This window comes from Acomys minous, assembly GCF_964271855.1.
Source record: "Acomys minous genome assembly, chromosome: 6".
NCBI lineage: Eukaryota > Metazoa > Chordata > Mammalia > Rodentia > Muridae > Acomys > Acomys minous.
The window spans coordinates 99,292,159-99,304,190 of NC_140487.1; the positions used below are offsets into that span (position 1 = coordinate 99,292,159).

The following is a 12,032-nucleotide window of genomic DNA, read 5'->3' on the forward strand; positions in this document are numbered from 1 at the left end:
ATCTGTGGCATTTGGCAATATTGAAATGCCTTAAAAAAGAAGGAGGAAGAAGAAGGAGAACTCAGAAAAGATAAGTCTCTACTAAGTGACAGAAAAATAAACAAATCCAAACAGGAAACTGTTACTGTAAGGAAACAATTGCTAACCACCTGTCTGCTCACCTACTCCTTCATTCTCATAATTTAACAACCTTTTATCGAGAATCCACTAGGTACCATGAATGGGTCTAAATATTAAACGTGCAAATATAAACAAGCAAACAAAGCTAACCTCTAATAGGAAAGAAGAAAAATAAAGATGAATAAAGGAGACAAAGTGGCCGGTAGTGGGTGGGACAGCGGTGCATAAGGATGATAAAATGAAGCAGAGGAAGTGAGGGAGTGACCACTTTTCTATGTTTTGTAAAGAGATTCCACTATGTTGTCCAGATTGGCTCCAAATTCCTGGGCTCAAGCCATTCTCCTACCTCATCCTCCCAAGCAGCTGGTACTGCAGGCACTGGCCACAACACTGGCCAGGTCTTATAAGCTTTTTAGTTGTGATGGCTATTCTTGGTTGTCAACTTGACTACTACATCTGGAGCTAACTAAAACCTGAAAGACTGGGCATCTGTGAATCTTTTTCTTAATAAAATCATTTTAATTGGGAAGACCCACTTCTAATTCCAACCTTTGAGGTAGAAAAATAAGCCTTTCACCCATATTGTCTAGAGTGGCAAGATCCACCTTTAGTCAGGGCCATATCCTCTGCTGGCAGCCTCATAAAAGACATGAAAGAAGGACGCTCTCTCGTTTTCAGTGCCTGCTTACTCTTGCACTAGCATTAAGCCTGCTTCTTCAGGATTCCAGTATATACTTAAGACCAGCTGAGACATCCAGCCTCGTAGAGTGAACTATTGGACTCTTGGACCTTCTATTCACCAGCAACCATTGTTGGATTAGCTGAACCACAGTCTGTAGGCAATTCTAATAAAGCCCCTTTATCTACCTACCTATATGTCTATACAGGTGGATTCATTCTATAAGTTCTGTTCTTCTAGAGAACGCTGACTAATACAGCAGTAAAACTAAACTTTCTAAAAATATGTGCATATATATAACATAAATTAAATTGGCTGCCACCACAAAAAGCATCCCTCTAGACTAAACGGTTGGTAATTTCTGACTTCTTTTTTTTTTTTTTTTTTTTTGGTTTTTCGAGACAGGGTTTCTCTGTGTAGTCTTGGCTGTCCTAGACTCGCTTTGTAGTCCAGGCTGGCCTCGAACTCACAGCGATCCGCCTATCTCTGCCTCCCGAGTGCTGGGATTAAAGGCGTGCGCCACCACGCCCGGCCCTGACTTCTTTTTAAAAGAATTATTGCTTAGTTATTTCACCTGAAGAACAGATTTATTAAAGATCTACCTGGCTGGCAGTGGGACACTGGATACCCTTGATGGGAGGTCTGTACTGAATAGCACACTTGCCACAGTTACCTGCTGGCCACCTCAATGGCATCCTTATTGGGAGGTGGAATGAGGAAGCAGACTGATGGCACCATTGCCTCGTTCCCTGTAGGGCTGATCACCTTCCATTTGGTCCTCTGAGAATTATCTTCCAGCACACATTCATCGTTTTTGCAAATAGTGATCTGGAAAGACAAAGTCACAAAATATTAGTATCAGAGAAACCAACAACTAACCATTACCCACCTGATCTCAATGCTACGACATAGCTAAAAATATTAAGAAAAACATCTGCAGGGCCATGAGATCAGTTAGTGGGTAAAGGTCCTTGTTGGCAGGTCTGATGAGCTGAGCTTGATTCCTGAAACCCACATAGTGGAAAATAAAACCCACTCCCAAAGGCTGCCTTCTTAAACACACACTGGAGCACATGTGCACTATGAACAAAACAGGCTCAGTGCATAAAGCATTTGCTGTGCAAGTTTGAGAACTAGAGTTAAGAGTCCTAGTAATACATGAAAGCCAGGTGGACAAGACAGGCCACCTGTAAGCCCAGTGATTGGAGGCAGAGGAGGAAATCCCTGGGCCAGCTGGCAGCCAGACTAGCCCAATCAGCAGGCTCCAATTACCAAGATCCCACCTCAGTAAATAAAGTGGGGGATAACAGAAGAACCTCTCTGTCCTCTACATGCACAAGCACCCTTCTGTATAACCTGTCACATAAACACATATACACGCATGCATACACACCATACATGTTTACATATGCACAAAAGAAAAGCTGTATTATCAAGGCAGTATTTTTGTCCACTGACCCTTCCAAGTAAGTATACTTTGCTCTTTGAAGGAAAAAAAAGGGGGGGGAGGGGGGGGGAGGGCCCTGAAATTTATAAATTCATGTTGCATCAAGTTAGACAAGGACAGGGGTATTTATCAAGCTCCTGCTGCGTGTGAGTTACGGGAGACCCGAGAGCCATCTCTGCACCAACATCTATGGAGTAAGCTCTGCTTCTATGATGCATCCCCTCCTTCCATGCTCTTCTACCAGGCTCCCGAAAATGCTTGATCATTTTGAATCACCAATCTTTTCTCTTGAGAAACAAATAGTTATGTGATTGTTTTAGAAACAGAAATGTTAAAACAACTCTTAATGTGTTCTTTTTGTTTTTACACTATACGGTCTAGGCAGGCCTGACCTTGGGGTGATCCTCTGCCTCAGCTTCCCTCCTGCTGGTACTATAGGTGTGTGTCATCACACTCATTTCACTCACGCTCCTGTACATTACTCAGTGCCTACTATGTGCCTGGATTTGTGCTGCTATCAGCTACAACACAGAGGATAAAAGTAGCACAGTGGGAAGCAAACAAACATGGTCTACATTCAAGTCACACTTGGGGCAGGGAGGCCTAGTATCATAGTACTGTGTGACAAACGCAGTGCCAGGAAGTGGTGCGGAGGATGACCCAGTCTTGGCTAGAAGTAAAGACATTATTTAGAACCTTAAAGCCACAATAGGAAGTTAAGGACTCTCCCCAAGAGCAATGATAAGTTGTCAGAGGACCTAAGCATGAGTGCAGTTTCCATAAGAAGATCAGGCTGGAGGAAGGATAAAGAAGGAACTAAATGAGAAAGCTAATAGAACAATCCAAATAAAAGAAACGTATGGCCTAATTTAGGCATAATAACAGCAGCCATGACAGCAGGTTTACAAGTTGGCATTGGCTTGTAGACCCTCCCAGCTGTAGGAAAAACTAGGACAAGAGAGATAAATCTATCTCCAAAGTGTAACAAAGACTGGCTCCATCAACATTTAGGCAACAAACAGATGGTGATGCCAAACACTAAGGCAAGGACCAGGTCAAGATTATGGTCTGGAGTTTTCGTTTTTTGTTTTTAATAATAAAAGAGATTTTGTAAATATCTCTTTAATAAGATTTTCTTCTTTTTTTCTTCTCTCCTGCTCCCTCTTTCCTTCCTCTCCTCTCTCCCTCCAAACACAGGATCTCAAATAGGCTCAACTGGCTTTAAACCCCATATCCTCCTGCTTTCGTAAGTGCAGGGCTTGCAGCTTATTTTGGTTTTCTTTTTCCTGTTAGTGTAACCCTAACTGAAGGTTTCCCTGTGGAGCCCAGGTGCCTGCCCCACTCTCACCTCAATCTGCCGGTAGTCACAGATGGCCTTCACAGATATAGTGCTCTTTAGCGCGTGCTCTGGATTGCGAGGCTTTAGCTGAACAATGGTTTTTGATCTCCCAACAAGACTGGCAACGGAACTCTTGGACTGTATAAGTTGCTCCTTTTCGTCCTATAAAATAAGAAAAATAAAAAGACATTGATGGTGGTACTCTCAGTCGCTAAAGCCAATAATCAAAATGCTCCATTCCTGGAGAATATTATTCTCAGGCAGGGATACTTGGTGGAGCTATCTTAGATAATGATATAGGCAAGGATAAAGAAAAAATGAGAGAATGTCCATCTTCTTTCAAATGCTTTTGTACACTAAATTTGCAGCTTTGTCCTTGTACTTTAAACAATGACCAATAAAGCCACATGCAAGAAATATACAAATAAAATGGATGTCTAGCTGCCAAATTCAGCTATGTAACTAATGATTTCCTCAAATACAGCTCAGAATGAATGCTGCTGGTGAAAGCATCATGACAAATGACTTAGGATTTTCCTTGCTGTGCCGTATTCATGTAAATTTGACTGGTTTGATGAAGTATCATGCAAAGTCAAAATTCTAAAATCTCTGTAAACCCAATTACCTTAAAAGCTAATGAACTTGTCAACAAAACTGGTAGCAGTATACTACCAATTCCATTGGAGATTAAATGATAGCCTTCATCTACTGGCCAGGGTGTCCACCCCATGGTGAAGCATGAAAGTCCCCGGAAAGAGGGCTTTCTTAGCATGGACAGGGATGCAACAAGAGTAAAGAGTTAATAATGTTGAGAAATACCATTAGAGAATTAAGAATATGCAGGGAAAGGAAAAGAAATTCTTAAACAAACTACCTGTGCCTGTCCCCGGGAGCATGATTGGAAGAAATACAACTTTAACTTATAGTTAAGAAAGAGGAATGGAGTACATCAGGGAGACAGGCGCACGTCCATACTTGAGAGCTGGTCTACCCATTCCAGTTTCCTTGCAATAAAGATGTCTAACCCACAAGCCAAGTATCTCTAGTTCCAGAGACCAAGTGTTCATCATGGTAAAAGCTCTGAAAAGCACCAGAGGCCAGGACAGGTGCTCTGGAAGCTGGTGGACAAGCTGAGGAACAGACCCAGGTGTGACTCCATGCCCCGATGACGCTGCCAACCCGACGTCCCTGACCTGGAGAAGAGGGAACAGAGTAGCGACCACCCTCCTCGAGAAGAGAAGATATGACAATTGCAGAGGAGTTTCCCTATGACCGGAAGGAAGGTACTCTGTGAGAGGGAGGAGATCAGAGCCAAGGATGACATTCCTCCTTCACACTTGCAGTACCTCCAAGAGAGACATTTTAAAGACAGTAACTGTAAAGTCAGGTTTTATTCTTCATTCCAAGTTAACATTCCATTTGCCCAAGTGAAGCACTGAGTACAAACCTACTCACTGGTTCACTATATTTGAAATCGTTATTTTAAAAAAGAAGAAGAAAAAAAAGAGAGAGAATGAAAAGAAAATCAGGCCAATGCTAACAGTGGTACAGCGCTTGCATGCCATGCACAAGACTCTACGTTTGAACCTCAACACCACAAAACTATCCTACTTCCACCCACAAAATAAATGAACTAATAAATAAATAAAGCTGAAGTGAAGCAAAGCAAAAATGGTTTGGGATATTCTGGTTCTGAGATGCAGTCTTCTAGCTTCTCACCCAGGAAAGGTAACTCCCCTGCTGCATGCATCCTGACATGCAGCCCAGCCCTGGCTTGCCAGTTCTGTACACTCAATAACCATAGAAGCTCTGTTACTGACTCCACAGCTGCAATTCACAAAGGAATAAGTCACTGGGGAAAATGAATCTAAAGTTGATTTTGATTAAAGCTAGATAAAGAACTATTTTTAAGAGTTAATATTACATTTTAAAACTGGACAAACATAGTATTACCTCTAAGTAAGATGTTAATGTTGCATTAGCAAGTAAAATCAACCTTCTAATAGCTCTTCATTACCAAAAGAAAACAGCCAAGAAGGAAAAACCTGGCTCAGATTTCTCTTTCTGTGTCTCAAAAGAGTAAAAACCAATCTATGTCACTTAATACCCTTCAACTTCAGCCTTAGACTCAATGACTGCAATAAAACAGAGATGATGCGGAGAAAGCACAGGGCGCTAAGTGGCTCGGGAAACAGTCACAAGGACTTTACTTCAGTAGCTTCCCCAAGAAATCCCACTAGCAACTTCTTCAAAGAAGGAAAACAGAAGAGATGATGAAACCGATTAGACAACTGGGATACGAGCCACACGTTGTTGTAGGAAAGGCACGCGGCCCTGGAGCTTTCAAGGATATGAGTCGCTGCAGCAGCTGACACAGTTTACTCTGTGTCTCAGAAGCAAAAGTCCCCACAAGGCAACACCCACCATGGAGTCCTGAAGCAGATCCTCAAGGCGGGACAGGCTGGTGTTGTGGTCACAGGTATACTTTCGTTTGATGGAGTCTTGGAGGTTTTTCAAGAATGACTCCAGGTCTCGGGCATCACTGAAGAACTATGGAAACATAAGAAAAGGGTGGCTCGTGCGCAGTGCCTCAGCACAGTAAGAGGTTCTCAAGGAAGGAATCTTGTATGCCAGCCTGAACAAAGCTGCTGCAGTCTCCTGGACTCAGAAGCGCAAACCAGAGGCGTTAAAAGACCATATCAATAAAGTGTAAATGATGCTTCCCACTAAAACTCACTAGATCCTTTATGAAAGGGAGCCTGGCTCACACTTCTTGATTTCTGTCTAGTGGCAGCACTTGGTCTGAGGCCTAGCTCATGAAATAACCACAAACTAAGTGAAGCAGTGTTTATCTCAGTGATGTGGTTATATGACCAAAGAGAGAGACTTAGAGAGAAAATAGCTTCTTTCCTCTTCCAGCCTCGCCTGAAGAGAAATGTACATTCTAAGATGTTGTGATAGGTAGGGGCTGGGGAGAATCTTAATAGTTTACAAATCTTCTCTTTAAGGGGTCTATATCTATGCCTTGTCTATGTCGTCTCCTCTTGAAGTTGGGCCTAACCATGTGGTTTGCTTTCACCAATGATAGAAACAGAAAAAAGTGTCCTCTTGTCGCCTGTATTACAGACACTTTGTGAAGAAGACTCCTGCATGCTAGAGCCAGGGCTTTCTTTGCATGCTGTGCCCTAGCCAACTTTTAGACATGTGAATAATGCCATTTGGGATAAAACAGCCCCCTTTCTAACTACAGCTACCTGCAGCCATGCATACAACAGGCAAGATGAGCAGAACCATAGAAGAGAAAAACCACTCAGTTGAGCCCAGCACAAATGGAACTCACTAATCATTAATAGTTGAAACAAGCTAGTTTTTAGAGTTGTTTTATATAGTAAAAGATAACTGATGGGTTTTTTGTTCGTTTTGTTTTGTTTTGAGGCAGGATCTCAGGTAGCCCAAGGCTGGCCTTAAACTTCTGATCTTCCTAATCTACCTCTTGAGCACATGAACTGCAGGTATGTAGCATCCAGTGTCACCATATGGATGTGTTGTTTTTGTTTGATTGGTTTTAGCTTTGGTTTTTCAAGACAGGGTTTCTCTGTGTAGCCTTAGCTGTCTTTTGTAGACCTGACTGGCCTCAAACTCATGGAGATCCACTTACCTCTGCCTCCCTGAGTGCTGAGATTACAGGCGTGCCCAACTGTGCCCAGCTCATATGGATGTATTTTTAACCTAACTTTTGGCATAAGTATGTACATGACCCCCACGCCCACCCCCACCAAAGGCCATACCTGAAAGTAAGCTGCATTCTCTTTCACATGTTGTTCAACACATAAGCACAGCTGCTTCATCCACTGTAATTGTGACTGGACAGCAGCACTATATGCCTGTAACAGCCAAGCATATGTGCAAAAGAGCATGAGTTTAACAGGCTCAAAATATATGTGTTAGGTGCTTTCTAAGTACAAGTCTGCTACTGATACAGAAGACAAAGGAGAGACATGGAGACAGCTGACTGACGACTGGGCAATGCTTCTAAGGAGAAAGAACCTTGCCATTCGTCCAGCATGGATTTGGTAAAATGAGTCATCCAGAAAAAGTGTCTTCTATACTTAAGTATAATTAAATGACCATGCCAGAAAAACCAGAGTATAAATAAATAAATCCCTCCCTGCTCGTCGGCTGCTTCTCTTCTCTGGCCAAGAGCAGTATAGCAACATGAAGGGGGATGTGGGACCAGAGGTGGCTCAGCGGTTAAGGGGGTTGGTGCTCTTGTAGAGGACCTGGGTTTGACTTCCAGTACCTGTGTAGTGGCTCCCAGATCTCAGGGCATCCAACACAATTTCTAGCCTCTGGGTATGCATGTGGTACACAGACATACATGGAGGCGAAACATTCATACACATAAAATAAAAGTAAATAAATGTCTTTTTTAAAAAGAAGTAAAACAAATTTGAACAGTTACTTTTAAAAATGATACAAGTACTTCCACTAATAAGTCATAAGTCAATGTCTCTTAAATTCACTTCTTAATATTCTTCTGAAACTATTAAAACCATTTGCAGGATTTTGGGAAGTACCAAACAGTCTGGGATACAAAAGATAATCTGCTGGGAGGTAGTGGTACACGCCTTTGAATCTAGCACTCAGGAGGCAGAGGCAGGTGGATCTCTGAGTTTGAGGTCAGCCTGGACTACAGAGTGAGTTCCAGGGCAGCCAGGACTACACAGAGAAATCCTGTCTTGAAGGAGAAATAGGGGGGAAAAAAAGAAAAAAAAGAGGGACATGATATGAAACAAATGGTGTGACATTTCCTCCAGGCCTTGGAAGAACAAAGCTCCATACTTCATTATTTTTATAAAACGCCTTGGACCTTCACACATTTAAAGATCACTAACCTCTACTGTTTGCTTAGCTGGGTGGTTCTCAAGTGACAACAGTTCTGCTGTATCCTGGAGAGAACGAAATACATCTTGTTTCCCTTCCAGTTCCATTGTCAACTCCTGCAAATTGAATTTAATTTTATGGAATAAATTAAGGAGGAAGAGGCAATAAAGAAAACACAGTGTTCCCTGCCTGACATTAAGGAGCCTATAACAGGATTGGTGCCAAAATGTGACGTATAAGTGCAAATGCCCAGGGATCTCAGAAAAGGGCAAAAATAATGGAATTAAGGGGAAGGGATTCACAAAGCACAGTAAGCCCCAGGCTAGCCCTGAGTTGACTAGGCAAACTCAGGATGCAGAGGAAAGAGCTGACATGGTTAACATGGCCAATTAGTCGGCACCACATAAGCACCCTGCACTGGTAGATCATGAACTGGCAGGCTTTGCTCAGCTATTCTCTCAGCTCAAAATGTCCTCTTTTGACACAAAATTCTATTAATACAAGACCCAATTTAAATGCTGGCTTTTCCATGAACTCTAACTATCAGATTTCACCTCTTCTCCTTTATGATTCAGAGCACTTTCTGTATATGTCTAGTGGCCTCATTGTAATTTTCAGACACACATCAGAACACCTAGTCTTTCCTTTTCTCTTCAGAGGATTCCTATGTCCTTCTCCAATCAGGCAACATTCACATTTTTTTTAAAAAAATAATTGTAGACTAATGGAACTAAACGAACAAGTGGGTGTTAGTAGAAGAGCTATCTGAGTGCATAAAGAATTATAAAACGCTTTAAAATTCTGCCTATGGAAATACTAAAAGTAGCAAAAAAAAAAAATACTACCTAATTGTCTACTTCTTCATTATAAAGAATAGAAGGCAGAGATGAAGAGATGGCTTGGCAGTTGAGAGCGCTGACTGTTCTTCCAGAGGACTGGGGTTCAATTTCCAGCACCCATATAGTAGCTCACAACTGTCTGTAACTCACACATGTGGTACACAGACACATATGCAAGCAAAATACCCATAAATATAAAATAATAAATTTTAAAGATTAGAGGGGAGAGAGAGAGGGAGAGACAGACAGACAGACAGACAGACACAGTGAAAGAGAGACAGAGACAGAGAGGGGAGGAAGGAGAAGAGAGTAGAAGGCATTGCCCCAATAATAATGGATTTTTCCTACCATTTTACACGTTAAGAGAGAAAGACCAAAATGTTAATAAAAATTCAAACTATCATAAAAATCTAAAAGTGCAACTCAGAGGCCGGGCATGGTGGCATATGTCTGTTATCCCAGCACTCAATGAATTCAAGGCCAGCCTGGCTGACAAAGCGAGTCCAGGACAGGTAAGTCTAATCAGAGAAACACTGTCTAGAAAAACAAAAACAAAATGTGCAACTCTCCTGCATAATAAAGCACTTTGCTTAGATTAGCTTATTAAGTTTTACTCAACTTTTTATACAAACCTTTCAAATAGTTATTATCTCATTTTTACAAGGTCCAGGAAAGACTAAATGCTTTGCCCAAGGTCACAAGGCCTTGTTAGTGGGCAAATAAGAACTTGCATTTAGATTCATCACACTACAAACCCTATAATCTTACCAACAAAGCTGTATTAATTTCTGAAATGACTCAACTTGCAGACTGGGTCGCTATCTACACGCCTTCCTAAATAAACCACTCAAGGGCTCTTGCTCCTCCATACTCACTTCTCACAGAACAGACGCGATAAGCAGAGACTCCATTTCCTTCTATCAATGTGTATCTCTAGAGCAGTGGTTCTCAACTTTCCTGCTGCTGCGCCCCTTCCTCATGTGTGGTGACCCCCAGCCATAATTTTGCTAGTTATAAATTATAAAGTAAATATTTTTAGATAAATATTTGTCAATGGGGTCTCGACCCACAGATTTAGAACAGCTACTCTCAAAGCACAGTCTTTGCAGATGGTTCTGTCTCCTGCTACTGCCATTAAACATGACAGCTCTGCTGTGTGAGACTCACAGAGAAGTAGGTTTTCTTGGCTGAGATATTGGGATTACTGTCACTCCAATCGCATGCTAGTTCTTCTTCCTCTTTCCCATTCAGCCAGATCAGTTCGGCTGTAGCTCTGGAGACAAATTTGTGCAAGCTCTGAAGGTGCCTCATTCGGAAGCTAGAAGTCTCCTGGACAAAGCAAGAGTTAAAAGATTAGGCTGCCAGCCTTCGCATCTGGAGAAGACAATACAGTGGCATCAGGAAAGAACGGCCCAGGAAATGCACTAAGACTAGTTTGTTTGTTTTAAAGTGCTGGTATTTGAACCTAAGGCCTTAGACATGCTAGGAAATACTCTACCACTAAGCCATACACACCCTAAGCCAGCTTTTTAAATATCCAGGTTATTCTATGTGGACTCAAGTTTTATACAGCTTATACAAAATTTCCAAGGTCACTGTCAATCTTATGTTGAAGCTATGACTCACAAGATTTTTGTGAGGGTTCCTATATAAAGAGTGATCTTGGCTCGTGCTACCACAGACAATCTCAATAGAAGAGAGTGAAAAAACAAAAAACGGGAGAAATTGCCCCTCCACCAACCTAAATATTTTAGTTATGGCATCTCAAGATACATATGGCCTTTGGTGAAAAACAGCTAAGATTTGTTTTACTTGTTTATCATTTTCCAGAGCAGTGGTTTCTGACCCTTTAAGAATCTGGAAGCTTGGGCTGGAGAGATGGCTCAGAGGTTAAGAGGACTAACTGCACTTCTAGAGGTCCTGAGTTCAATTCCCAGTAACCACATGGTGGCTCACAACCATTTATAATGTGATCTGATGCCCTCTTCTGGTGTGCAGGTATACATGCAGGGAGAGCACATAATAATAAATAAATAAATTTTTTTAAAAATCTAGAAGCTTACTGCGGTAGAATACAAGTATAATATTGGCATTTTGGAGGCTGAGCTGAGGTGAGGATTGTTCCAAGGCCAGCACGGGCTATGTAGGAAGAGAATATCTCAAAACAAAACAAAACAAACAAACGAAAAACCAAAAAAAAGTTAAAAGTTATAACCCATATGAATAATTACACAGTAAATATAATCTACTAAAAAGAAAACTAAGACAGACCCAAACCATGTGATTTCTGAATTGTGGAAGAGTGTTGTGTGGAGGAGCCAGATTCTCCACGAACACAGTCTAAATCAACCAGCAAAAGCTTACCTTTAGTTTACAATACTGTGTCTCCAACTTCCCAAGAGTTTCAACATAGCTGGTATGGAAATTCTGGGACATCTTCCCCTGACACGCATAAGGGAAATAAAAAGACATTAGAGAAACAGCGAGAAACCATGTAAACAAGATGCTGATACTTGGGTGAGGGCTCGCCTCTCTGGGAAACACAGGCCTGGACAACAGGAGTCTAGGTCAGACCTCATAGCTTAAGGCAGCACTGACTGGATAGCAATTTGGCAGAGCAACCAAGCCAACACTCCTAATGTCCCTGTGCTTCCAGTAATTCAGAGGCTTCTAAGAAAACCCCACACCTGATGGCTGCTCCTATGAAGCGGGAGAGGCGATGAA

General features: G+C 41.9%; 1 protein-coding gene across 23 annotated transcripts in view; it reads right to left on the minus strand.

Moving 5' to 3' along the window:
• MACF1 (microtubule actin crosslinking factor 1) overlaps window positions 1-12,032 on the minus strand; it is a 348,476-nt gene that overhangs the window by 149,655 nt on the left and 186,789 nt on the right. For all 23 annotated transcript variants that reach the window (XM_084787104.1, XM_084787103.1, XM_084787109.1 and 20 more), the window contains 7 exons: window positions 11,673-11,750; window positions 10,476-10,637; window positions 8,481-8,585; window positions 7,374-7,469; window positions 6,010-6,135; window positions 3,595-3,747; window positions 1,473-1,627 (listed from right to left, as the gene is read on the minus strand). In XM_084787104.1, coding sequence (XP_084643230.1) covers window positions 1,473-1,627; window positions 3,595-3,747; window positions 6,010-6,135; window positions 7,374-7,469; window positions 8,481-8,585; window positions 10,476-10,637; window positions 11,673-11,750 — 875 coding nt within the window. The remainder of the gene's footprint in view (window positions 1-1,472; window positions 1,628-3,594; window positions 3,748-6,009; window positions 6,136-7,373; window positions 7,470-8,480; window positions 8,586-10,475; window positions 10,638-11,672; window positions 11,751-12,032) is intronic.